This window comes from Oreochromis aureus, linkage group 3 (genome assembly GCF_013358895.1).
Source record: "Oreochromis aureus strain Israel breed Guangdong linkage group 3, ZZ_aureus, whole genome shotgun sequence".
NCBI lineage: Eukaryota > Metazoa > Chordata > Actinopteri > Cichliformes > Cichlidae > Oreochromis > Oreochromis aureus.
The window spans coordinates 93,139,889-93,167,373 of NC_052944.1; the positions used below are offsets into that span (position 1 = coordinate 93,139,889).

At 42.4% G+C, this 27,485-nt stretch overlaps 1 protein-coding gene and 1 pseudogene across 1 annotated transcript; both read right to left on the minus strand.

Moving 5' to 3' along the window:
* Window positions 1-620: 620 nt before the first annotated feature.
* LOC120438480 lies at window positions 621-1,603 on the minus strand (annotated as a pseudogene).
* Window positions 1,604-2,925: 1,322 nt separating this feature from the next.
* On the minus strand, window positions 2,926-15,511 carry LOC120434692 (immunoglobulin superfamily member 11-like). Its single transcript, XM_039602962.1, has 5 exons — window positions 15,480-15,511; window positions 14,662-14,702; window positions 3,468-3,809; window positions 3,205-3,294; window positions 2,926-2,987 (listed from the first exon to the last, which is right to left on the minus strand). The coding sequence occupies exons 2-5, from the start codon at window positions 14,696-14,698 to the stop codon at window positions 2,926-2,928; spliced, it is 531 nt and encodes a 176-aa protein (XP_039458896.1). The 5' UTR covers window positions 14,699-14,702; window positions 15,480-15,511.
* Window positions 15,512-27,485: the final 11,974 nt, after the last annotated feature.

Here is a 27,485-nt window from a genome sequence, read left to right on the forward strand (position 1 = left end):
AAGTAAGTAACAAAATTGGGCAGCAAGTAAAGATGACATGTAAAGAAAATAGTTTAGCTAATGTTTGCTATTTGCTATGGGGAAAAGTGTCAAGCTCGGACCAGTAATCAAGTCGCTCAGATCTTTTTTTGGTAAATTATAGAGTTGAGATAAGTTTTTATTCAGATTAATTTGGCACCAAAAACTGACTTGTAGGAAAATAACAATTAATGATTTTTAACCAGTTAATCTGAAGGATTTTTCTGTTACTAGCACATTGAGGCCCCAAAAGTAAGAAATCAAACCATCTCCATTCACTTCACTTTGGTAAAGGGAATCAAAAACTGTTTTATGCAGACATGAACACAGCAGGACACATTTAACTTAGCTGGGTTAGTTTGCTTTGTTTCTCCAAATCTTAATGTGATTAGTTGTAAATTCTTTACTTTTACAATTTAAAGCACCTTGTGGTGACTGCTGTCATAAATTGTCACTATATAAATAAAAGTGAATAGAATTATCAAAGTCAGAAAGTGCTTTAGCCTGAAACACCAGCCCACAACGACCCCTAAGGTCCAGCTGTCAGCTATGATGTAAGGGCTAATGTGTTGACGAGTTTAGTCTGACCCATAACTTATGTTGGAAGCAGAGGAACAGTAGCAGAGCTGAAGGCAGAACTGATCGATTCTGGAACGATGACTTCATTCCCCTTTGTACTGAGGCTGCCTCTTCTCCTTGAAAGCAGACAAGCCTTCCAAACGGTCTTTGGTTGGTATCACCTGGGAATAACAAGCCTCTTCTATTGCCAGACCTGTAGATAAATCCACCTCTATCCCCTGGTTAATTGCCAACTTTGCCATCCTTATTGCAATTGGGCCCTGGGGGTTAATCTCCCGTGCAAGCTCCAGAGCCCTCAAGTAGGCAGCATCTCCACTGTTATTCTGCTCCACAGAATGACTGACAAGACCCATTTGTTGCGCCTGTGTTCCATCAACCACTCGTGCAGCAAAGATGAGCTCCTTGGCTAGAGAGACGCCAATCACCCTAGGGAGACGTTGTGTACCACCTGCTCCAGGAATAATTGCAAGTTTAGTCTCAACTAGTCCCATTTTGGCAGTATTGGAGGAAATTCTGATGTCACAAGCAAGGGCCATTTCCAACCTCCTCCTAAGGCAGCACCATCAATTGCAGCAATTGTTGGTACTGGCAGGTTTCTAGCTCTGTAATGAGGGCTCTTGCTTTGGATACAAATGGTCCCACTTCGCTCTGGTGCATCTTGGCCCTCTCCTTCAGATCTGCACCTGCACAAAATATACCAGGAACTAAACTACATAAAATTACACTGCGCACTTTTTTATTCTTCTTGACGTCCTCCACAGCTTCAAACATCATTTTCACAAGATTTTTGTTTATGGCATTTTTGGCTTTTGGTCGATTTATTCCAACGACGACAATACCGCTGTCTTCTCCGTCCAGGTATCTAACGTGCAGCTCATCCTTTGAGTCGGAGCTGTAGTATCGCATAACAGCACTGTGGCCGTTCAGGCGAGGACAAAGCACGACTCTGTTGGACAGAACATACCGTCTGGAGCAGAAGGCAGCGGCTAGCCTACACGCACTTTGTCGATGCACTGACTGCACGCGTCTCCACTCCACTTCAGCATCTTCAGGCAGGTTTTGTGTGGTTTTGAAGGGCAGCTGGACAGACTCCGCCCCCTCCTCCGCCTCCACCTGACAGACTGAGAGGACAACAAACACAACATGAGCTGTACAAAGTGTGATTGGTGTTGACAGAGCAGCATCATGTGACTCTTGTTCTGCACTAAATGAAGCGATGGAGTGGCGCCTCCTTCAGGCAGAGAAACAGCTCATGGAGAGAAATAATTATTAGAGCAAAAACAAGAGTGGAGCTGCAAATAAGGCCGAGAGGAACGCTGCAGAAAACTGTTCATGTGTGAATTCATAACTTCATAGATTTATTTGAGCACTAAAATCAGAGCTGCTTCTATTTCTAATATGACAGCTGTACATTAGAGCTGGAACACTTTTCCACCCAAACCCAAATGTTTTGGGTGGAAATCAAATAAAAACCAAAACAGCCACAAACATCAGACATGCTAACACTGTAACATTATTGGATGGAGCCCACTGAGACTGAACCACTATCATGAGTCTGTCAGCTGAATCTACAACACTGACCTCTGACTTTCAGCTCCACTTGTTTCGTCATCAGGATGTTTCCCTCCCTGCTGTAGACGGTGCAGGTGTAGGTGGAGTTGTCTCTATCAGTGGGGTGTTTCAGGGTCAGACTGAGGTCTCCAGGTTCCAGTAAGTTTCTCTTCATCTTTGTTAGACCGTTGTAATTCTTGTCCTGTTTTTCAGGCTGGTCAGAGCCGTTCTCATACACGTGGACCTTCCTGTTGTTTTTGTCCTTCCACTCCACTTTAGCATCTTTAGGCAGACAAACTGTGGTTTTGCAGATCAGCTGGACAGACTCCACCCCTGAATCCACCTCCACCCAGGGGACTGAGAGGACAACAAAGCACAACATGAGCTGTAGTAACGTTTATAATAATGATCTGATGGCCTTCTTACAGCAAACTTATCTCTGTACTGCACCTCAGTGCTGCATTTGATACACCAGAAAACACTGACAACAAAGTAATTATGCTGCTGTTGTGGTTTCTGTCATATCCATCTCATAGATTCATGAGGATTCTTCCTCACTTACAAAAGTTGGTCATGGAGTTCCAAAAGGTTCTGTACTGGGACCAGTTCTTTTCACATTATAAATCTTTCTCTTAGACAATATAAGAAAACACTGTAAACATTTTCACTGATATGCAGATGAAACCCGGCTTTACTAATCTATGACAAAAGATAAGAGTTAAACTACCAGCATGTCTTAAAGTCAACAACCTTGATGACCTCCAGTTTTTTTAAAATTCATACATAATTGAGGTTCTTGTACTCGACCATTAAAACCTGAGAAACAGGGTGATCAATGACTGACACAAAAGCAGGAACATTTACTGTCAGCACATGTTTCCATGTCAGCCTGCTGTTTACCACCACAGAAGAAGAACAGCTTGTCCACATGCAGCCTCTGTGTCAGATCAATGCAGTGAAGCACACACACTGTTTAGTAAAGTCATGTTGTGGAGCTGTTTCACTGATCAATGACTGAGTCTGAAGGAGGTTTTCTGACTTCTGGGAGACACTCACCTGACATGAAATAGTAACGGAAATGAAATAGTAGACCTCCAGAAACCACAAGAAGAACCAGGAGAGCTTTGACCCAGGATGGAAACCGTTCTGTGGAGAAACACAAAGAACAACATGACCTTTGACCTCTGACTGAATGTAATGATATATTTTACTGAATATACTTCAAGCCAAGATACTTGTAGTCAACATGTTTTCAGCAGTAAAATAATAAAGTTTTATCTGAATGATAAAACCGAGTGATCCGAGTGTTTGTTGCTGACCTTTGACCTGCAACTGTACGTCTCCCAGTCTCATGTAGCCAAAGATAAGGTCTGTGACGGAGCAGGTGTAGGTGGCGCTGTCAGACAGTTGGAGGTTGGTCAGGGTCAGGCTGAGGTCTCCAGTTTCCAGAGCGTCAGTCTTCATGGATGTTCGGCCGCTGTAACGCTGGTTTTGATCTTTCAGTTCGTCTCCTTGAAGCTGACGCTGGTGGACGGTTGGAGGACTGAGGTCGGAGCGACTCCACACCACAGAGGGGTCAGTCAGAGCGAAAGTGTTATACTGACAGGGCAGGATGAACGAGTCCCCCTCATACAGCTCCACAGCTGAGGCATGCTGGGAAACTGAGGACACACAGACAGAGGCTCCATGAGTCACTTCGAGGTAAAGATACACCAGGTAGATATTTGTGTTTTTCTTTCCTTTACTTTCTGTACAGTCTCTCACTTATTTTTATTTTTAGATTCTTTACTTTTGTGTGAATCTGCATGCTCCATGCATGTGTAACAGCTGTATTAAAAAGATCATTTATATTTCACCAAAGATCCATCCTGTGCTGTTATTTTCATTTGTCAGTCTTGTTTATGGACATGCACGTGTATATATATTTATTTTCTGTATTTATATTTTGGGAGCTTTTATTTTCTTTGTGTGACCTTTGACTTCCCACAGAGTCACTTCCTGTTCTGGTTACAGAGCGATTAAACACAGTCAAAGTAATCGAAGTCATTCAAACATTGTTTGTTCCACTTGTGCATTTTGTCTCACACTGTTACTATATGGTCATGATGCAGTGCATTTTAATTTGTTATATATGTTTATATGTATATTTCAGTATTTTAGCAGCTTGATTTATAATGAGGTTTGTTGTGATGTCACACCTCAGTCAGCTAGAGCTCCTGCTGGGGAGAGGTGTGCATGCAGACGTCCCGTCATATAAAGTTGCTGTACTGAATTTGTTTTTATTTGAACAGTTTTGGGAGGATTAACCTGCCTCAGCTGGCAAAGCGAGAGTTGACTCGTCTCATCATTCGCATAACAAAACACAGAGAACACAGCAATCAGAGTGTCAGGCCAGACCGCTACACCTGTCCCTCTGCTGCTGGAACACTCACCCAGTGAGGGACAGTAAAGGATATTTCTATTCTTCTCTTTTTAAGTTCTTTTTTTTTAATTGCAAAGGTTTAATAAATATTCAAGTGTTGATTTTAGCATTTACGTGTTGAAAAAAGCCAAAAAAACAATCATACATATTGAAACTCATTGTTTTTATATGTTTTTAAAGCTTCTTAAAGATGGCCTGTTTTGCCATGTCAACAACCTTTATTCAGGTTTGTACCTGAGCTCCGTGTGTGGGAAAACCCTGAATCACTGAGTTCATCATGAGTACTCAATTATAATATCAGTGCAGGCACGGGTGAGATAACCAGGTCCTGCTGTTATAAGTGTAAGTGTCACAGAAATGGCTTATGTATAAAGAAGTTTAATAGATGGTTCCAGCAGTTAAAATGTTCTTGCTTGTACATTTCTGTGGACAATATTGTAAAGGTGTGTTTATCTTGTCACAAAGAACAAGTTTTGTTACAGCGCTAATATCGCGAGGTTTGGACGTGACAATATAGGCTGTGAGCCCACGTTTAATAATCACGCTAAGGAGTTCAGCGAGCTATCTGCAAAAGCCTGGTTAGTCTACCAGCTGTTCAAGGTATTTGATATAACTGTATTGTAATATTGTGAAAATTTGTAATGTATGGTGTTCTAATTATTTTATGTTTTCAATTAGAATGCACAGGACTGTGAAGTTATTGTTCTAGGACCTCCGAAGTGGCAGGCGGCCACGAGGTTATTTTTTTTGTTGTTAAAACACAAGTGTTACTTTTGATAGACTGACGCGCTTAAAGCCTTTGTGTTTTATGTTTGTAGTTTTCACGGCGTTCAATAAATGCAGCGAAGCGCCCGTCTTGAAGTAGCCGTGCCTGTGTTGTCATTTCGGAGTTACAATGAGTTATTTCCTCACTGTGAGATCATAACTGAGTGAATTCATAGAAAGTTATTTAATCTTTCTCTCTCCTGTTTGGCCGGGGCAGAACTCATGGTGGGTTCACACCCTTGGCCCACGCCTTCCTGGATTGGGAACACCTGGGCCTCATCAGACCAGCTTGTATTTAAGAGCTAGGAGGTCTGCTGTTCGGCGCTGGACTGTTGTGAAGACTCTCATTCCCCGGACCCGTCCCCGTGTTTCCCCATGTGAAGTGTGGAAGGAGCGACTGGTCACTAGTGGAAAGAGAGAGGTCAGAGTGGACGTGTGTGATTCCCCTTTTTTCCCTGGAGCCCTGCCCCTCATCTTGTAAACAGCACAATCCTCGCACAGCCTGTAAATACACTTGGTGAAGAAATTGTAAATAAACTTTCTCTGTTAAACCGCAACTCCGGAGTCCTGCGTGTGGATCCTCAGAGCAACCTGTGACAATAACTGAGTGAATTCACAGAAAGTTATTTAATTATAGCAGGAAAACAACAAAAAAAAGTTTTCAATCACTCATGTCCTTCACAGTGGTTTGGTCCTCCATCATTAAACATTAAAATCATTAAACAATTTTTTTCTTTTTTTATTGCTGAAAGGGATTTTTTGATTTCCCATCAGGCTCTTCCAGCTGACAGGTGCACAGTTGAAACCAGCTAACAGTATTCAGGCTCCGCCCACTGCACCGCAACAGTCTCTACACAGCACACAGTGATCTGTCTGACTGAAGCTCTGCTTTGTGCTGCTTTCTGATAACTCCACATACAGATGCTGCGTAACAGCAGAGACTATGATGGCTCTGTTGGTCACTACAAACACTCTGGATGTTCAGAGTAGAGCCCTGCATTGGGACTGGGACCCAACGCCAATCTTGCAGGAGCTGCAGGCGGGAAAGGGCAGCTAAAAATAGACAGCGGATCCGGAGAGCCATCGTGTTCACTGTGAAGTTCAGCAAGTTTGAAATGTGTCTCAGGGTTTTCTGATTATTATTGTGATTATTGTTGCTGTGTATTTGTGATCCAAAGCTCAGAGACTTTTGTGTTTTTATTGATTCTCTTCTTGTTCTACTGAAATAACTCATTCTGTGCATAGAAACTTATTTCATCATACAGTATACAGGTGTGGGCGGGGTCACACACAAAAACAGCAGAAGTGGGTGGTAATGGTCAGAAATTCAGCAGGAGTGGGATTTAAAAACAGTCCAGCACAGGCTCGAGTTCAGAGCTTTAAAAAGCTGCACAATACAGTAGGACACCATCACGTGTCTGCAGTCAGACTGTTTAAACGGGCCTATCAGAGCCTGTTGCTGGGCAGATTATACATCCTGGAGCTGCAGCTGTGGAACAGCCACAGCAAAAGATGTTTGGTGTGACGGGCGCACCTGCAGACACACAACTATGAAGTGAGTGACCCCCATGCAGCAACACTTTGATGCAGTATGAGTTGTGTTAGTTTCACACACACTGCACACACAAATATAATGACACACACTTCTTGTTCATATATCTCACTCATTCATTTGGACTTTGGTGAAATCCATTAGTTCTATTTGGAGCACATTTAGTGAGCTTTTGTACAACACAGTTAAATTCTGTCTTTGTCACATTTCTTTGTTTTCCTGCTGCTGAAGGCTCCATGTGACTGCTGAGGGCTGTTGGTAGTTCTATACAGGAAGTGCTGATTGGACCAAACCAAGCACAGCCCTATCATTGGGGGCCAATGTTTGTGTTGTTGTTAGATGATTGTTGGTATTTGTGTTGCCCTCATGTCTCACACTGCTCTGATCAGCCAGTATTTAAGTCCTCTTTGTTTCTTGTGGGTCGGCTCACTTTGATTGTGTTGAGCAGTTAGTTTGGAGTGAAGTTGTTTGAGCTTAGTTCTGATCAGCTGACCTCTCTGAGGCCCCGTGTCACTTCCTGTTGGATATTTGTGCATTTTTGGCTAAATAAAAGACACTTTTTCCCAAAATGGCCGCTGTGTTCTCACGTCTGAGCGGCTCGCTCCATCACACTCGCTCACGCCCCAAAACATGAATGTGATATAAGCGTGCCCTGAAAGCTGAATACAAACATATAGAAGGTCACAGCAGTGTGGAGAATATGAAAATGAGCTCAGACACAGTCAAAGATTCTTTTCTATGGATGTTTTTCAGGAGACGTTTGGTCCCTGCAGGACCAGCATGTCGTAGCAACTCACAAGTGTAGATACTGTAGGTGCAGTGAATGTTTAAATTGTACTGATTAGAATATACTGGACATTTAATGCTAAGATTCAGCGCACTGTGTTAGAGGCTGGGATTTGGTGAATTCTTTATTCATCAAAAGTGATGAATCCTTCGATCATCATTTATGTCCAGCTGAGAATGAATCTGTGCACTCACATATTAAATGAACTGAAAACAGTAGTGTGATCTTGCTATAAGGAATGAGAGAACTGACAGCTGTTATTTTAATCAGCCTGTCTCAGTTGTTTTAACTCTAAGTATCACAAAGTAATGTGGTAACATCTGGACTGACGAGTTTACTGTCAGCATTGTAATCGCTAGTTTAAAGGCTGTAGGTTGCAGCCATTGCTCTAACACTGTATAAATGTAACAGGGCTCAGTGCTGGTTCTAACAGTCTGAGCTGCTTCCAGCTTTATTTGTGAAGAGCACAGCAGCTTACAAAACACGTAGCTAGCTTGTACAGCTGCGACGTAAAATTTTCATAAACTAAGATGACCTTAAAATAACGGGGCTACGTGCGGTGATGCTAGCGTTAGCCATGTTACCTTCAACAGGTGGTCAGACTGAGTAAACAGGCACTCAGTCAGAGGTTGGGCTCTCCGTTTTGTTGCAGGGTCCCTTCATTCTTCACATATCCGTGTCGAGCCGAGTGTAAATCCCGAGGCTGAACGGCCTTTGTACAAGCACACACGCTTCTTAGCAGGGCGAAGCTATGAGCTAGAAAAATCCAGGCAGACAGCCTGTGTCTGACCAACCAATCAGAGAGCTCCTTACATCCCACGGTGTGGCTAATTTGCACTGCAGCAGGATTTTTAAAATGAAGTAGCTAATCCAAATGTTAATCCCTGAGCAAAGAGGAAAGGGAAATGGATTTTGAAATGAGAAGTAGAATCACCATTTTAAAAGCATTTTGAAAATCACTTTATTAAAGTGGAATTCGAAAAAGGTTTTTGAAATGAAGTTTTTAAAAAGCATTTTAAAAATCAGTTTATTAAATTGGAATTCAAAAATGAATTTACAAATGCAGAATTTATTCTACAATTCATTATTTAAGCACAGAATACTTTATTTCGATGCGCATGACTCTTGTGGTCCTCCATAAAGGAGTCCCTCTTGCAGCAGGTATGTATATTAAAATCACCAGAAATATGAACACGGTCATAATTTTAAAAAAGAGAAGCTGGAAAATCTGCAAATTCGGAAATAAAAGACTTATTGTATTTGGGTGGCCGATAAATCACAGCACAGAGAGTCACAGGGGGGCCAGTCAGTTCAAATAATTGAGCCTCGAAGCTAGAGAAAGTAGGAGTAGGCAGTCGCTGAAGTTTAAGTTTATTTTTGAAAACTGTGGCTAGGCCTCCAACCTTCCCTGGAAGTCTCGGTGAGCTGGAAAAAAAAAACAGTCAGGGGGAAGGAGTTCAGAGAAGGAGAAAAGCTCACCGGGGCGAATCCAGGTTTTGGTCAGGAGCAAAACATCCAGCTGCAGGGTGAGGAAAAGATCATTTAGGATGAAGGTTTAATTCGCCAGCGATCTTGAGTTAAACAATGCCACCTGGCTCTTAGCAACCTCATGCCTGACAGAGGCGCGTCTCAGCTTGCTTAGGAATCTCAGAGGTTCCAATCCAGGTCCGAAGCGGCGAGTACACCACTGGAAAGGTCGGATAAAAATGAAGTCCAATAGGGCAGATCCAGCAATGGCTGAGCAGTTTGAAGGATGGCCGGCCATGGGAGGTGAATGGAAATTGCAGAGGAGTTAGCCACAGCATGTGCCCTAAATAAGGCTTTAAGGGAAACCCGAATAATCTAAATAGTCTGAACAAAAAGTCTAAATAAAAAGTACGAAAACAGAGAAGAGGATTGGAGTGGGTAGGGGTGAGCTGCTGTTTCTTTTGATCACCAGTTTTCTCCTGTTTTGAGTTAGTTAAGGAGGTCAGACTGTCTCGGTTTTGGGTCGCTGCTCATGCTGTCGACCGGCCAGTCAGCTGAGCAGTTTTGCGTTCTTTTTCTAACTTTAATGCTGTTTTCGTTGTTGTTTTTCGCCGTCTACTCGGTATATTTGTATTCTTTTTCTTTTCCTAATTTTTGTGATTTTTCGGACTTGTTTTCGACACTCGACATGACCACAAGGCTCACCTACACCAGGGACTCCCTCATCTAGCTGCGGCTGCAGCTGCAGCCCGGCCTCCGGCTTTTCCTGCACATTGATGGCTTTTCACCACTTCTTCGTCTGGACTGGCGGCGGCGTGTGTCTGTATTTAAACAACAGCTGGTCCTCTACAGTCACTGTGAGGGAGAAGCTGTACACTACAGACATCAAGCTTCTGGCTGTTTCCCTGCGCCCCTACTACCTCCCCAGAGAATTACCACAGCTTTTCATCATCTTGGTTTACATCAGCCCCAGAGCTGATGCAGCTAAAGCCACAGAGTACTTCACCAACAATCTGTACAAACTGGAACAATTATCACCGGACTCTCCCAAGTTCATGCTGGGTGATTTAAACCACTGTTCCCCTGACAAGTCGCTTAAAGTCTGGTCTGCTGGGGCGGCAGCATCTCTGCCGGGGACAGGAAGAGACTGAACAGGCTGATCCACAGGGCCAACTCTGTTCTAGGATGCCCTCTGGACCCAGTGGAGGTGGTGAGTGACAGGAGAATGGTGGCTAAGCTGTCATCCCTGTTGGACAACATCTTCCACCCCATGCAGGAAACTCTGACAACACTGAGCAGCTCCTTCAGAGGCTGCGGCACCCACGGTGTGGGACGGAGAGATTTCGCAGGTCTTTCCTCCCCACTGCTGTCAGACTCCACAACAAAGACTTTTGCAGCTGATCAAACACACACAAACCCACACATGTGCAATAAGACTAAGTGCAATACTCTTTTCTGCCAAAGTTGTATTTTTACTCAGTTGTATATAGCATTTGCATTTTATTTTATTCTATTGTATATAGTATTTTATTTTATTCTTTTCCATTCTGTTCAGTTGTGCACAGTATATTATTCTTATTGTATTCCAGTGTTCTCTAATTTTTGCTATATAACTTTGCACTGTCCACTTTCTGCTGTGACAAAACAAATTTCCCACATGTGGGACTAATAAAGGTTATCTTATCTTATCTTATCTTATCTTAAAGGATACCAACAGTATGTTACATGCAGCACATGTCAGGGGAAGTCTCTGGATAAAAGCTATGGCTCTGTACCAGATGCATTTAAAGCCCTACCCCTCCCCCCTCTCGGCTCAGCAGACCACCACACCATCCTGCTGGCCCCTGCTTACACCCAAGTCATCAAGAGGATTAAAAAGGTCACCAAAGACATCAAGCAGTGGACAATGGAAAGTATCCTCACACTACAAGGAGGATTTTCTTCACCAGCTCTGCTCTGGATAAAAAGGAGGTCAACAGGGAGGTCAAGAGGGCCATAAAAACTGCTAAACTGGAGTACAAAAACACAGTTGGAAAAATATTCACCACAGGGGACCTCCGCTCATCCTGGCAGGGCCTCAAACCATGGCCTCTGTGAATACTGCAGTCACCACCCCCAGAACCATCCAGGTGGAGGGTAGCAACCCCTCCTCCCTCCCTGATGACCTTAACGCTTTCTACACCAGGTGTGAGACGGACAACATGGCCCAGCTTGAGGAGTCCAGATCCTCACTCAAACCTGGCAGCTCTGCACTCACCTTCAGGACTGAGGACGTGGTGAGAGCCCTCAGGAGGACCAGGGATAGGAGCTCACCCGGCCCTGACAACATCAGCAGTCGAGTTCTGAGGCACTGTGCAGGGCAACTAGGAAGTGTGTTCCAGACTCCATTTCAACACTCAATTGACAGTCACACCATCCCCCAGCTGTGGAAACACTCCACAGTCATCCCCATCCAGTCTCATATCCTGGCCACTAAACTTTCCTCCCGATTTCACCTGGATGATCAGCTAATCCTGTGGATATTGGACTTTTTGACCAACAGGACTCAGTAAGTTCGGGTCAACAACTCTGCGTTCCACCTCCACTGGCTCCCCCCAGGGCTGTGTGCTCCCCCACTGCTCTTCATCCTCTCCACTGATGACTGCAGATCCACACAGCCCAACTGTCACCTGGTTAAATATGCTGACGACATAGTTCTCCTGTCACTGCTGTCAGGCCCCTCACAACACCACGGGCCCACTCGGGAAGCCAGTGAAGGTAGTTGAGGAGTACAAATACCTGGGAACCATCTTTGACAACCTCCTCAAATTCTCTGCCAACACAGAGGAGATTCTCGGGATTTCCCACACCAGAAACATAAACTACACTCTTTTTATACTGCCGACACTTTACTCACTTACAGTTATTTATTCACCTTTCAGTCACTTTAATTTTAAAACTGTATATACTGTATATTCTGTGTATTTATTATCTCACTCTTATTGCCTGTTTATGCCCTGTCCTTATCTTCAACGTCATGCTGCTCTGTTGTATCTTAACTGCCCCTTGGGGATAAATAAAGTCTTTCTGATTCTGATTTATTCTGGGCTTTTGTTTTGGTTAGGCCAGGGCTGTGGGAATCGGTTTAGGTTGGTTTTGTTTATTATTTTGGCCTTGGCTCACCCTGAAGTGTTGACACTCCCATTTTGTTGTCCTTCTTTTTATCACTTTGTAAATAAATCACATTATAAAGAACAGAGTTGTTTCCTGTCGCTGCTTGGGTCATGGGGGGAGCGAGTGCCTCACTCAGGTTATTGTCTGGCCCTAGACGAGTCGTAACATAAGTCATAACTTTCAAAAACTTGTGATCGTACACATCCTATTATAATTATGATGCTCCTGTACTGATGAGAAAAGAAGTCAAATGTGATCTTTAACATTTCTTTATAATGTTGAATCCATGTTGTGTTATGATCATAGTAGAAAAAATTATCTTTTAGATTTCAATGGTTGTAATCTTTTTCCCACAGATGAGACGATTGGTCAGACTGTGTGTGGCACAACTTTAATCTAAGAAGCTTCTTCAGTTCTAAACGGTGGAGAGTGCCAAGTATTTAAGCCCCAGTGGGAGTTGTCTCTTAAGAGGGTTGGTGACCTCTCTTAAGTAACAACTCACACACATGAACCCGTGGAGGTGGCTCTTCTATGTTGTGCGTTTATGAAGTGGCTGTTTGGTCTCTCCAATGTAGAGGTCTGAGCATTCCTGTACACTGTACAGCATACACCACGTTGTTAAGTTTGTGTTTAGGAGTTTTGTCTTTGTGATGAACCAGTTTGTGTCTGAGTGTGTTGCTGGGTCTGAAGTACTCTGGGATGTCGTGCTTGGAGAAAACTCTCCTGAGTTTCTCTGATAAACCTGCTACATAAGGGATGATGGTGTTGTTCTGTCTGTCTGTTCTCTGTGTTTGCTGTCTCAGACTCTTTCCTGTGCGGCTTCATGTTTTCACTTTGTTTACAGAGTATTTTAAGTGCAGTATAGATTCTCTGCTGGGTTAATATGCTTTTCCTGTTTTACATGTGCAAGTTCAGCTGTACCTCACTGACATCATGAAAGGCCCTGCTGTAAAGTTACCACCATGCAAACTAATGTTTTTACTAGAATCAGGGCTGGACTGATAATCTGGTACACCATGCATTTTACTGGTGGCTGCTACACAGCCGGCCCTACAAGAACTAAAAGCAGCCCATTTGTTTATTTTCATTACTGACACTGGATTGTCCAATCAAAGCTCTTAGTGCAACTGGCCCCTCCCCCTCACTCACTTACTAACCAGGCCCCACAGTCACAGCAGGCTGCTGCACCAGCTGGGGACAAGTGAGGAATACAAGTAAGAAGGGACAGATTGAAGGACTGAGGTAAAATGAATGGCTGCTTTCACCATGAGCCACTGCTAACAGATAAAGTGTAGTTAACTGCATAATGTTGCCCCGAGGCAACAACGCAAAAAGAGACGTTTTATAAAAAAGAAACTAAATCTGAATCTTTAAACATCTACAAATACACCTCAGATATTCTTGTACATTCACAATTTTTTAAAAAATATTGTTTTTTAAACGTGCATAAAAATGATATTAGACTTTGGTCCAATGCTCTGCTGCTCCTTATGTCACTCAACACTGAGAGGTTTCGTGTAACAAAATAAGTCAATAAATTTAAGGGACAGGGTCATGACATAAAGAGTTAAAAGTGACACACTATCTGTTGGCAGCTCCGCCCTGACCACAACCATCCACAAAGCACCACAAACCTACAATCCTGAAAGTGTGTTGTAAGGTGTTTGTACCATATGGTCCATGGGCCACGTTCCAGTCACCTTAATACTTATAATACCTGTTATGTTGGACTTGGGTTTTAGATTTTTTGGGAGATAGATGAAGCAAATATTACTGGATTCATGAGCTCTTTATTCCGAGGGGTCACCCTGTGTGGTTTTGCTGTGATGCAGCCTAACAGAGAGGACACTCAGTACACCACTCATCTAAAACTGCAGCCATTTGTTATTTTAGAAACTTAGTCATCTGTCAATTATTGTAAAATGCTTTTGTCTGATTAATGATAAATAATAAATCTTCAAAAGTGAAGAATCACAGGTGTTTCAGAACAACTGGTTTCTGTTTTGGAACTTTCAGTATTTTAAAGTTGAACTAAAACCCAACTAAACCCATCATTGTATTTACATGTTTACGAGTTTTAAAGAAAACATTTTCTTAAATGCAAAAATATGTAATTTCTCAAGTACAGTCAAAGTCAAACGTAATAAAGCATAAAACATGAATCTTTACTCTGTAAATGTAAAGTCGCTCTTACTTCTCTGTTACTTCTGTCTTGAGCAGAAGCTTCTCTCCACTCTCACAGAGCACACATCATTACATTTGTATTTTGTAGCAATGAATTAAAATCATCACATAAACACCACACAGTGAGATTATCTGCCTTAAACTGTGGTGTGAGTGCAGATTGATCTGCATTCAGTTTCTTACCATTTATGAGGAGCAGGATCATCAGCAACATCTTCATCCTCCTGTAAAAACCTCAAACAAACACAAAGTAATTTAAATCTGCTGCTGACTGAACAAAAACACTCTCCAGCTGTAAGCACACAAGGAAAGGGTCACTTTTGTTTTTAAGAGGAAATCAGTCATGTGACATGAAACTGTCCACTGTGAAAAATCATCTTTACAGCCCACAACTTCCACCTCAGTGCTGACACAAGGCTCACCAGCAGACTGACATGTATTAAATGTCATTTGAATAAAGAACAATAAAAAAGTGCTGCCATGCTTAAAAGTGTAAGTTTCATAACCCAAAGCTTCAGCTTGTCTCTATATTTGTGATATATTATCTATATAACTGTGCGGCTCATCAGTGCCCTCATTGATAACACAGAGTTGACTGTGTTTAATAAATAATGTGTCTGAATTATTTCAGAGTTTTGTCTAAGATTAGTTTTAAGTTTTGTAATTTAAGCTGGACTGTTTGAAACAACACAGATGGGACATTTTTGCACCACCTTTTCAGAGCAGACAGAAACTCATGATGGTCCTGGCAGGTCAGGGTTTGTTTTCCTTCTTTCCTTCCTCTGCTTCCTCTCTGTGTCTCCTTCCCTCTCTCTTTCCTCTCGGGTGGCTGGTTTGATCTCCAGTTTTCCTGGGCTCTGGCTGTTTGTCATCAGCTCATTCACTCAGTAGAATTTAAAGACTAACAGACACCTCCACTCTCTGCCAGACTGCTGCCTATCAGTGGTGGTAATTGCCGTCCAGTGTTTTCCTCTCTGCTTGTTCCTCAGGAGTTTTCTCACCTGTTTTCTTTTGTGTCTTTTGCATCAATCCAAGACTCCAAACCACCTCAGACAGTCACAGCTATCATTCCCTCAGCCACCTCTAACAAGTCCTCTCCTGTCATGCAGAAATCCCTGTGATGTTCCTGTAAAGAGTCAATTTATCTGCTGTTGGTCTTTTCAGAAGCTCCAGATCTGTGAATTCTAACTAAGTGCTGGAGTGTGCTGCTGACCTTTGACCTGGAGTTGTATTTCTGAGTCTTCGTTCATTTCCAAATCCAGTGATGGTGCAGGTGTAGGTGCCGCTGTCAGAGATGATGGGGTTCCTCAGAGTGAGGCTGAAGTCTCCGGTCCTCAGAGAGTCCGTCTTCATGGATGTTCTTCTCCTGTAACGCTGGTTTTGGTCTGTCAGTTCATCTCCTGCCAGGTTACGCTGGTGGACGATTGGAGGACTGAGGTCATAGCGGCTCTACACCAAAGTGGGACATGCAGGTACAGAAGAGTCCTGACAGGTCGACAGGACAGACTCCCCCCCCTCATACACCTCCAGAGCTGAGGCATGCTGGGAAACTGAGGACACAGAGACAGAAAAATGAACTAGCTGTGTGTGAGTCTAAAGCTGAACTGCAGTAAATCATTTTGAACAATGAAGCTCGACTGTGCAGGTTTTCAGGTCTAAGATATCAAATCTAAGTTTAAGAACAGAAGGTTTCACTTTAAATTAAGGACAACATGCAGCTGATGTTTTATATCTAAAGGTCTCTGAGTTTTAGATTTAATAATAATAATCATGGATTGCATTTATATAGCGCTCTCTAGGCACCCAAAGCGCTTTACAATTCCACTATTCATTCACTCTCACATTCACACACTGGTGGAGGAAAGCTACAGTTGTAGCCACAGCTGCCCTGGGGCAGACTGACAGAAGCGAGGCTGCCATATCGCGCCATCGGCCCCTCTGGCCAACACCAGTAGGCGGTAGGGTAAAGTGTCTTGCCCAAGGACACAACGGCCAGGACAGAGAGAACAGGGGGATCAAACCGGCAACCTTCCGGTTACAGATGAGCTTCCCAATCCCCTGAGCCACAGTCGCCCCTTTCTCAGAGAGGAAGCTCTCATGGCTCCATGTGTCACATGAATCCAAATCAGATCAGATCACAGCATCCAGAGATCACTGAAGTCTGAAACCAGGACAAAGACCACAAAGGTAGATCCTCCTTCTGAAGCTGCTTTGCTAAATTTCCTTCTGAGCCTCGTTTTGTTTCATCCAGTCAACATTTCCATGGCACAGATCATTTCTGCTCACTACAGTTAAAGTTTGGAGGCAGGTTCTCAGTTTCACCCATGAGGTTTGGATTCTTCTCACTGAGCAGTTTCCTGTTTCATGGCAATAAAAACTCAAATTAGGTTCAGACGACAAACATTTGACATTTTATTTAGTTTTGATCCGTCAGCCACACATCGTCTACTCCAGATACACAGGCAGTGTTACCGGGCAGGCTTTTTAAATATAAGAATATATTTATTTACATGTTAGCGGTGGCTGGTATTCCAAACATAACACAACCAAATTCAGCCCACAGCATCATATTGTTTTACATCACTTGGTTTCCTGTTTCCATTATTGTCAACATTATTATTGTGTCACTGAGGTGCTGTGACAGTGGCAGCCTGTTGCAGAAGCTCCTGTTTCTGGTTGTTCTTCATAGTTTTGATCAATCTTGTCGTCTTAATATTTCACTTTATAAACGTACTTATTCCTCAGTCATGTGTCCATGTTTGTGTGTGAGTGACTCTGTGTTACATACTCTCAGGACCAGCTGCTTGCACCCAAACATGGCTGCTGCCTGGAGTTAGACCTGCAGAGGAGATGTGGTGGAGTGAGAGTGTGTTAGAAAAACTCTCGTATGAAGTGAGACACACAGAGTAACAAGGTCATACATGTTTATTTACTTGGATGGAAGTAAAAGCAAACACAGTGAACATCTATGTGAGTGCTCGCCGGGGCATTTCTGCCACTTTGATACACTTGTTCCAACATCATCCTGGGAACAGATGTGTGTGACGCTCTTACAGAAACAGTTCAGTCACATGTGTACATGATGCTAACTGTGCTCTGGATCACAGACAGCAGAGGAAACACAACAAGACCTGAGAGAGAGACACAGGTCTTGGAACAGTCTTCCTCAATCCATCAGAGAATGCTCTACATTTAAATTGTTTAAGGCACAGACTAAAAATTGGTTATGGACAAATCAAGTGTGTGATCATGTATAAGTTGTATAGTATTAATGTTTTACTTGGGAATAGAATGGTTTGTATGTGTGAGTTTGGTGATGGAGTTCTTATTATGTATGATTTAGGATTTTTTTGAATGTACTATTATGTCTATTTTTAATATATTTTTTGGACAACTGATGGAAATGAGCCTTTGGCTATAATCTGGTATGTTTACATTGATGTAATTTCTTTTTTTTACATGTATGTTCATTAACATGCACTGTCCTAAATAAATACATTTTTTTTAAAAAACTAGAGACGTTCCTTCAGCTTACTGTAGAGACTGTTGCATAAGGTTAATCATGTTTCTGTCAGATAAGCTCTAAAATCCTGAAACAGGCCTGAGCTCAGTCACAGTACAGGACACTACAAACATGACAGCTTTGTCTGATGTGATGATTTGCTGTGGATGAAGCTTCCCAACAGTCTACAGTAAAAGTTATTAAATTAGGCCAACCTTAAACAAACTGCAGCATTGATAATAATAAAGCTGCTGTAAGAATCATGTTTCTGAACAATGTTAGTTTTTATACTTCCTTCATGTTTAAATAGTTTTTCTTACAAAGCTTTTAAAAGTCTGTAAACGCTGGGCTGTGGTGTTCACATACAGGAGTACTGTCATTGTTAGAGTTGGATTGTTGGTTGTTGTTTATGCTTAGAAATATCTGCTCATATATGCTTAGAAGTATATAATCATTTGTAGATTGAAAGAATGTCTCATCCTAGGAGGTCTGTAACAGCTCTGTGTAGCATGAAGAGGGGAGGGTGTTCACTCCTCTCCAGAGTGTTCTGGCATAGATCACACACCTCTTGGGATCATGAGCAAGGTTGTATCTTCTCTTCTGATATGTGGTATAGCAAACACACGTATATCTGTTTTAGTCTAAGTGCCTTTTGTTTAGATGAACTGCTGGACTTCCAGACCAGCAGGTTTAGGGAAGTCGTTTATGGGGTCACACACACACACACACACACACACACACACACACACACACACACACACACACACACACACACACATGCTTACACAACGCACAGGCAAGGTACTCTTTGTTTGTATGTGTACGTCATATGTTAATGAACCTATGTATATTCATGTAACCTCAATAAAAGATCAGTGTTACGGGGGAGCGGACGAGAACAACTGGGGTCAAGCGAAGGAACGGCGTTTGTCCAGTTGGTCTCCCTCGTATACGAGAATCATAAAGAGCCCTGCTTGGTGTGAATGCTTTTTGCTGTGTAACTGAATTGTCTTGAACGTTCCAGCGAATAGGTTTAAGCTACAAACCTATCAGTCATGTTGTAGTTTTAGTACGTGTTAATAACCTGCTACAGGTAAACTATCCCCATGGATCCCCACACTGCTCTACATGAACGTTTCCACTAATGGGAAACAGGCATCTGCACACATGTGCTTCACTAACTACACAGAGTACTGATGTATAATAACTCTGTCACAATCCTAATAAAGCAGCTTCTTTGAACACTCTTAACTTACAGCTTGTGATCATTTCCAGTCTGTCTCTGCATCTAATCTGGCAGCTGCCTGGATAGTTAAAGGAAACCAGTGTGTTACATCCCCCAGGAGGATGTTGGTTTTCTTCTTTCAACTAACTCCTTATGTTTTGTCTAGGCTCCACCTCCTCTGTCCTGATTGGATGCTGCTCACAGAATCCAGCTAATTGTCAATCAGCAGAGTTACTTAAGGCCTGTGGAGCTGTGTTTCTGGGCCCTCTGACCATTTTAATTGCCATATCTGTGCAGGCTTGCATGCCTTTTGACTTATATGTGCATTTTTGTGTTTTCATGTTCAGACTACCTGTAGGAGAGAGCTGCCTTTTGTTTTGACACCCTGTTTTCTCCTGTTTATGTGTGTTGTTAGGTAGGTTATGGTTATAGGTTGTATATTTTGTTTTCTTTAGAGTTGGGGAAGTTTCTTTTATTTTCATATCTGGGATGTTTTGTTTGTTATGTTGGCCTTGGCTCTTCCTGAAGTTAACCCTCAGTCTGAACCAGAATTTCAACACGAGCATGAAATGAACCTTTTAAAATTACCATCTTGGCTCCTTCTTCACTACTTACCTTTATGTTAGTCCCTTCAAACCCCCTCGACTAGCCAGGGGGACGTAACAAGTGTTATCCTTGGAGCTGCTCTAACTACACCAGCTTTATTACTCTGCTCACTGCTTTGTATCTGCTGTAAGAAAAGCCACAGCTGTGTAAGGTTCATAGTGCCACATGGAAGTTTTGTCAGTGAAGTTCAAGCTGAACAAACATCATTTACTGAACAATAATAGCTGTGTGAGTGAGCATCAAGAGTCAGAGACAGGTAGAAAGTGTTGAGGCAGCACAGGAGCACAGAGGGACCATGACAGGCTGGTAGCTCGGTGTAGGGATCTGATGGTGCTCAGTCAGATGCTTGTTTTGCTCCTTGGTTTTCTGAAGGTTTGCCTGATGGACCTCCATAATCACTGACACTGACAAAGGTGATGCTGAGCTGAGGGAACAGAAATATCCCCTTCAGGAGGTGGAGGTGTTGGTGGAGGTACTGCTTTCAGTTCAACATGATTAGTCTCCAGCCACAGTCACAACTAGGGGTGGGTTTTGATAATCGATTTATCGATTAAAATCGATTCTGGCTTGGATAACGTGATATCGATTCATTAAAATCCTGAATCGATTTTTTAATATAAATTTATTTTGCCCAAAACGCCAGAATCTCAGGTGAAACCTTACAAAATTTCAAGAACCACCAAACAGCTAAAACAGTAAATGAGAGCAGGAACACGGATTCTGCACAAAGACGTAAACACACAGCTCGGATCAGAATCAGTGAGATGTTGCCTTTCTCACCCGACGGCACGGACACGGTCGGGGCTGAAAGCCGACAGCTTGCTGATTCTGATGTTTCGGCGGGTCCGCGCTTTGTGTTTACGCCCTTTTTGCGCTGATTCTAAAGCTGTTAGTTTTATCTCTCTCCAAACAATATTGACTGAACCAGCAGCAAAAGAAGATCCAAACTACGCTTCACATAAACATCGTCATGAATTCCCTCTGACATTTACTGTTTTGCTTCCACCACGATAAAATCACACTTCATGCACAGCTCTCTCTCTCTCTCTCTCTCTCCCTGTACTTCAAGAACAGTTTCCTGTCTAAAAATCTGTTTTCTGCATTATTCGCTTGCTTGTTACGCACAAGTCTACCGTTGTTTACAGCGCTGTCAGCCGCTGTTTTTTTTCTCCTTTTACTTACTTCCGAAAAGAAAACCTAATTTCTGCTGTTTAATACTGAACAAATTTAAACTTTTTAAAATTATGCAAAATGCAAAATGCTTAGCCGTGTCTGTAATAAAACCTCTGTAACTTCAGAGGTAATGTTCATATGTTGATTAATGGTTTTCTTTCGTTTTTGATGTACTGCAGAATATTTTTATAAAATCCCAGGCCAGGAAAACCACCTTCATGTTTTTCTGTGTTTTATCTTCAGCTACTTTGACACAAAGGCATCTGCTGTGACGCTCACACCTTTGATAAAGACTTGCGAGTGTCAGCTTCTTTTTTATTGATACAAAAATATGTAAATGTACTGATCTGAATTATAATATTTCTGACTGTCTGAGGCAAAATTTCCCAGATTCAAATCGAATCGTGGATCGAATCGATTTGGGACCTTGTGAATCGGAATCGAAGCGATTCTAGAAATGAGTGACGATACCCAGCCACAGTCACAACACCCTCTGCTTTGACATTCAGCCGTTGATCGTACAGTACAGCTCCTGCAGTGCTAACTTAGCATTAGCCTGTGTGCTATATAAACAGCTTTGAGCAGAAAGGCAGAAACCCCCGTGACGTGTGCATTTTACTGACAGATACTCCAAACCTGTGAGCAGTGTGTTCACATCAGCAGCTGTTCTGTATGTAGACACACAAACCTGCAGCTTTACAGGACACACACCTGTCCACTCGAACACTGGAGCACCTCTCTGACTCCACAGCTGTGTGGGGAGTATTGTGATCCAGCCAGCTCTCTGTGATTATTGTTAGACACCTGTCCGTCCTGGAGACATGATTCTCAGCTGCATCATGTCCATTATGTTGGTGAGTGACTTGGTGAGTTTGTGAGGGCGAGACTCGGTAAAGCCAGTTTGTGTTAGCATGTAGCTTCACACGTGTGCCGGCCTCCTCAAAGGTGAAATGGTGATGGCTTTGCTTGTTGCTCCATCTCTGGTGGTATAAAGTTTGTGCACCCTAACATTAACCTCTATGCCCCTCCTCTTTCTACAAAGGAGTAAGAGGAGCAGCAGGAGGTACCAGCTGGACTGTTTCCCCACAGCTGGACTCACAGGTGAGACACCTGAAGCTTTACTGACACCCAGTGGACGCAGCAGGAAACTGCAGCAGCTCAGACAGTAATTCAAGTGTTTATTCAGGGCTGCTGTGGCTCATTAAAAACTCTGAAATTCAAATAAATGAAGGTCTTCAAATGTCTCATGTTTCCCCCAAATCACTGAATGGAAGTTATTTAAGACTGGAAGGAAAAATGAAGCCAAGAACAATTATTATTAATAGTAATGATGATTATTATTCTTATTGTTATTTTATTATTGTAAAACAAAAAAAACCTTTTTCACTTGAAATTTATTGGTGAAAACTTGAATTAATTTTCCTGAACAATGAAATAGTGACATGTTCTCCATCCAAATCAATCAAAATAATAGCTCTTAAAGTGTTAGATCATAGAAAATCTCCAGGGCCAGACTTACTGGATCCTTACTTCTTGAAACTGGCAACTGATTTTGTGGCAGCGCCTCTCACAACAATTTTCAACCTCAAACTGGATATGAATGAAATTCCCTCAGTATGGAAATCAGCTTTTGTTGTCCCTCTATTAAAAGGGGGCGACCCAGCAGTGTTAACTAATTACAGACCAATATCTAATCTATCTGTGCTGACCAAAGTTCTTGAAGCTCTTGTGTTTGAGAGCAGTTAAAGGAGTTTTTAGAGACCAATGCCATTTTATCTGAATATCAATCAGACTTTAGGAAAGATCCCAGTACTATCACAGCTGCAATGAAAGTGTAAATGATAATACTGTTGCACTTGATAAGAAACAACTGTGCATCCCTGTTTATTGATTTGTCAAAAGCATTTGACACTGTTGGTCATTGTGTTTTAAATCATAGACTCCTCCAGTCAGGACTCTGAGAGAGCAGTGGCATCATTCTCAAACTACCTCAGTAATAATTCTCAGTGCATCAAATCTGATGGTGTATGTTCTGAATTTGTTACAGTGCACAACGGAGTGCCACAGGACTCTGTATTAGGTACTTTTCTATTTGTCATTTACATAAACTATCTTGGTCTAAATGTGCCAGATGCAAACTTGCACTTCTATGCTGATGACACAGTCATTTACAGCTGTGGTTCGACTCTTGTCCAACCCACTGACTCCTTGCAGAAAGCCTTTCTTCATTGATGACTCGCTTACCTTCAAACCACATGTAGAGAATCTTGTGAAAAATCTGAAGTTAAAACTGAGATTTTATTTTCAACATAAGTTGTGTTTCTCTTTAATACAGAGAAGCAGCTTGTTGCTGCAACATTCTTGCCTGTGCTGGATTATGGAGATATTCTATATATGAATGCTTCTGCTCAATGTCTTTGAATGGTTGATACTGTGTATCATGCTTCTCTGAGGTTCATCACTAACCGTAAATCTCAGACTCACCCCTGTGAGTTACACTCTCAGGTAGGATGGCCTGCTTTGGTAAGTCAGAGGAACTCTCATCTATACAGTTTTATATATAAGGCGATACTTGGGTTGCTGCCTTCTTATACATGTTCCCTGCTTGCAATGAAACATGCTGGTCGGTATTCTCTTCGTCCGCATGGTTACTTGTTGCTTTCTGTTCGAACTGAATTTGGTAAAAGAGCTTTTGTCCATTTAGCACCCTTTGCTTGGAACAAACTGCAGAACAAATGGAAAATGACTGAATTCATTTCATTAAGTGCTTTTAAATCTAAACTAAGGATCCTTGAGGCCAAGTCAATAACATGCAACTGTTTCAATTAGATGCCTGTGTTTAATTGAGTAATCTCTGTAACTGTGAGACACTTGCTGCTGCCTATCTGGGCCAGGTCTCCCTTGAAAAAGAGGTTTTTCATCTCAATCTTCCTGGTTAAATAAAGGTTAAATAAAAAATAAAATAAAATTTAAAAAAGGCTACAAAAGTGTAAAAGTGCCGTGAGCGGTCAGACATGAAACTATGATGTTTGTCACTGGAGGAGGAAGTTTCCATGATTTTGATTTAAAGACTTACAAAGATCAAAGAAGCTTCCTGTAAATCACAGCTGAACCTTTATGAGCCTGTAAGCTCTGCCAGTCAATTCACAACGTTGAAGCTTTTCCAGCTCTTTAACATGGCTGTAGGGAGCTCTGCCCGAAGTCTGAAGCCCAGGGTTTAGACATGACCCACACAGAGTAGAGACCAGTCAGGAATCATATTATAATATCCACTCTAGAGCTAACAAAGGCAGGTGTCTACTAACCAAAGACATCTACAGACGGAGGTTAAGTGTGCATCATTTCTATACAGTCAAAGTCAATAGAAAATGATGTTAAAATGATGATGAAGTGAGTGAACCAGGCCACACAGAAATCTGATCCCAAACACTGATTCAGGTAGATTATAATAAACTGATAATACAGATATATTTCTCCTTCTAATCCACAAATAGAAAGTACTTCATGTGTTGGTCTGTGGGGCATCTCTGATCTCTAGTGTCAAACAAAACCCTCCATTTGAATTTCATTTTGAAGAAGAACACAAAGCTGTAGAGACACAAATCTGCTGAGTCGGCGGGTAATAAGGGAAGATTTTCTCCGTGTGAGCCGACGGGTTTGAACCCACCGTCGGGCCTTTCTGTGAGAAGTCTGCATGTTCTCCCCACGTCTGCGTGGATTATTTGCTGAGTCTAAATGTGCCAATGCTCGTCTGTCTCCATGTGTTAGGCCACCTGTGGATCACTTCCTAGTTAAAGGAAGACTCTTCTTAAATCTCTTGTTGTGAGAAGCAGCCCAGACCCACTGATGCACATGGGCACTCAGTCATGTATCAGAGTGGGTAATAAGGTGGAATAAGAAACCAGCAGTAAAACCCTGCATGAACAGACATCTGCTCCAAGGACAGAGACACGTTTTCAACAATGTATTAGCTGTTATTGGTTTATGCATGCAGCTGCAACAGATGTTGTACAATGGTCATGATGGAACTGGAGCTGGACTTGACCCACTCAAGGTAACTGCAGAGAATCACTGGAGGAACTTCTTTCACAAACTTCTGCATTCAAGCAGATCCATCAAATATACAGGCTCCTTTTTACCAGCATGTTATAGAATAACTGTGGTCGGCCTGAAAAATAACTATGAACTCATTATTTATTGAGGGAGGACACAGAAGACAATTAGAGAAGAACATGGGGGGAGCGTCACGTTTAGTTCAAATAAACGGTTGAACATTGAGCAACTGAACAATGAATCATTGATGTCACACATTTGTTACTGTGGTTGGAGCTGTTTGTTGCAGGCTAACAAATATTGCTGTAAATGCACTCGTGTCTTCAGCACTCACAGAACGAAGGTGTGCAGATTTAGCCGCAGGCAGCCATGACGTGATGTGCATCAGACAAACTGCAGTGACAGCAAATCTTGAACTTCCACTAGAAAAGGTCTCTATAAGCTGCTGGGAGGAGTTTTACCAAATGAACTCAGCAGGATGTCTCATGACTGGAATCTGCTCCAAGGTTAATAAAGATCAACTCTTTGTTTTTGCCGTTTGTGTTTCTGTAAGTGGACGAGCTGTTTGGTTTGACACAGCAGGGCTGAGCAGAAGGATCATCTGTGTGGAAAGAACATCAACACAAATATCTGCAGTTCTAAGGGCTGAAAGAAGAAAAACAATCTTTACAATCACTGACATGAAATGAGTCCATTCAACAACTTTTTGAACTCGCTGTATGTATGAGTGAGATTATTAGTAGATTATTAGCTCTCTGCCAGCAGATTAGAGGCTAAGCAGGCCTGAGCACTACAGCTGGCTGTGAGTACAGATGTGTAACAGCTGCATGAACTTAAACATCATCAGATATTTGAAACCAACCGTTTCTGCCACAACAGAAAAATACATTTTCTTTGCTGGATTTGATTTGTTTCTAAATCTATGTCAGCTCCAGATATCAGTGATCGGTCTCACTGATTACTGATAATTGTCCACATCAGTCCGTCTTTATTTTTAAGGCTGCTGATATTATGATAAAGAAGCTCAAAGACTTCCTGACACACAGAGGCAGCTGTCACAGCTTGTGGAAGAACTTTGCAGAAACAAAAACACAGCTCAGTCTTGGATTCAGATTTTGGCTTCAAAGCGACACTTTCATCGGGAAGTTGAAATGAGACGTGTTTAATAAACTGGCACATTTCTTTCTCCTGTTTTTACAAAGCTCTCATTTTGGTGACGTCATCAAGGAAAACACACCTTTCACTTCCCCCGACGGTTTTTGGGCTCTGACTATTTCCTGGATCCTTTTCATGGACTTAAAGTTGCCACGTTGTGTAACACGGATCCTTTCAGCTCCTTCTGGAGATGATTCCAGGAAAAAGATGGAGCTCATTGAAAAGACTCTGAGCACAAACATTAAAATCCTGTGAGAGCGAAGCCTGAACTGATTCTGCTTTTTCCTCATGAATGTTCACAGATAAGAGGAGAGATTCAGAGAGGAACCAACCAATGTGAAAGTGAGAGACCGACGGAGACAGCAAGGAAGGAAAGTGAAAGGTTTCCAGGATCAGACGAGTTCAGGTGGATTCATAAAGAGAGATCAGCAATAAAAGGAATGAAGTGTTTCCTCAGCTGGAGGCAGAACCAGCAGCTGGACTGTTTCCCCACAGCTGGACTCACAGGTGAGACACTTGCAGCTTTACTGACACCCAGTGGACGCAGCAGGAAACTGCAGCAGCTCAGACAGTAATTCAAGTGTTTATTCAGGGCTGCTGTGGCTCATTAAAAACTCTGAAATTCAAATAAATGAAGGTCTTCAAATGTCTCATATTTCTTCACATTGTCCCACTACCGCTGAAGACCACGCCCCTCTGGTCATGTGATCATGTGGTTTGTAGGAACGCTCCTCTTCCTCAGAGGATCCACCTGTGCTTCCTCTCCTCTCTCCTCCACCTGTTACAGTGAGGGAACGTCCTCCATGATGGAGGAGCTGCTGGAAAGTGCTGAGAGTTTCCTCCAGAGTGAGACCTCTGTCACAGTTCAGAGGATCTACGGCAGCAGAGACCTTCATGGACACTAAAAGTCTCAAACACACAACAACAACATCACACTGACTCCACTCTGACATCACTGATCAATAATCAAAGAACACACAGATCAAACTGATTGATCAGCCATCAGAGGAGTCGGATCAATGGAGCTGCTTCTGTTCCTGATGTCCCCTGTTTGATCCTGGACCTGAACTCTCCCTGCAGAGGAGACACAAGACAGTCAGACACACACACACACACACACACACACACACACACACATGTTGGGTGTGGCTATCTTAGTCAGGATATCTAATTGACATAATGCTTTCCCTAGCCATTTATCCTAACCATCAAAAATAACCCTGACCCAAACCCTAACTATAACCCAACTGTAACCCTAACACTAAAATCACATTTTCAGTCTGGAAAATACCT

Bases quoted from the DNA above. Each gene is read 5' to 3' on its own strand.
- LOC120434692 (XM_039602962.1), bottom strand. From the start codon at position 14,698: ATGAAGATGTTGCTGATGATCCTGCTCCTCATAAATG. The intron at 3,810-14,661 runs GTAAGAAACTGA...GTGTGTCCTCAG, and splicing joins GATCCTGCTCCTCATAAATG to TTTCCCAGCATGCCTCAGCT. The intron at 3,295-3,467 runs GTCAGCAACAAA...GTTTCTCCACAG, and splicing joins CGTACAGTTGCAGGTCAAAG to AACGGTTTCCATCCTGGGTC.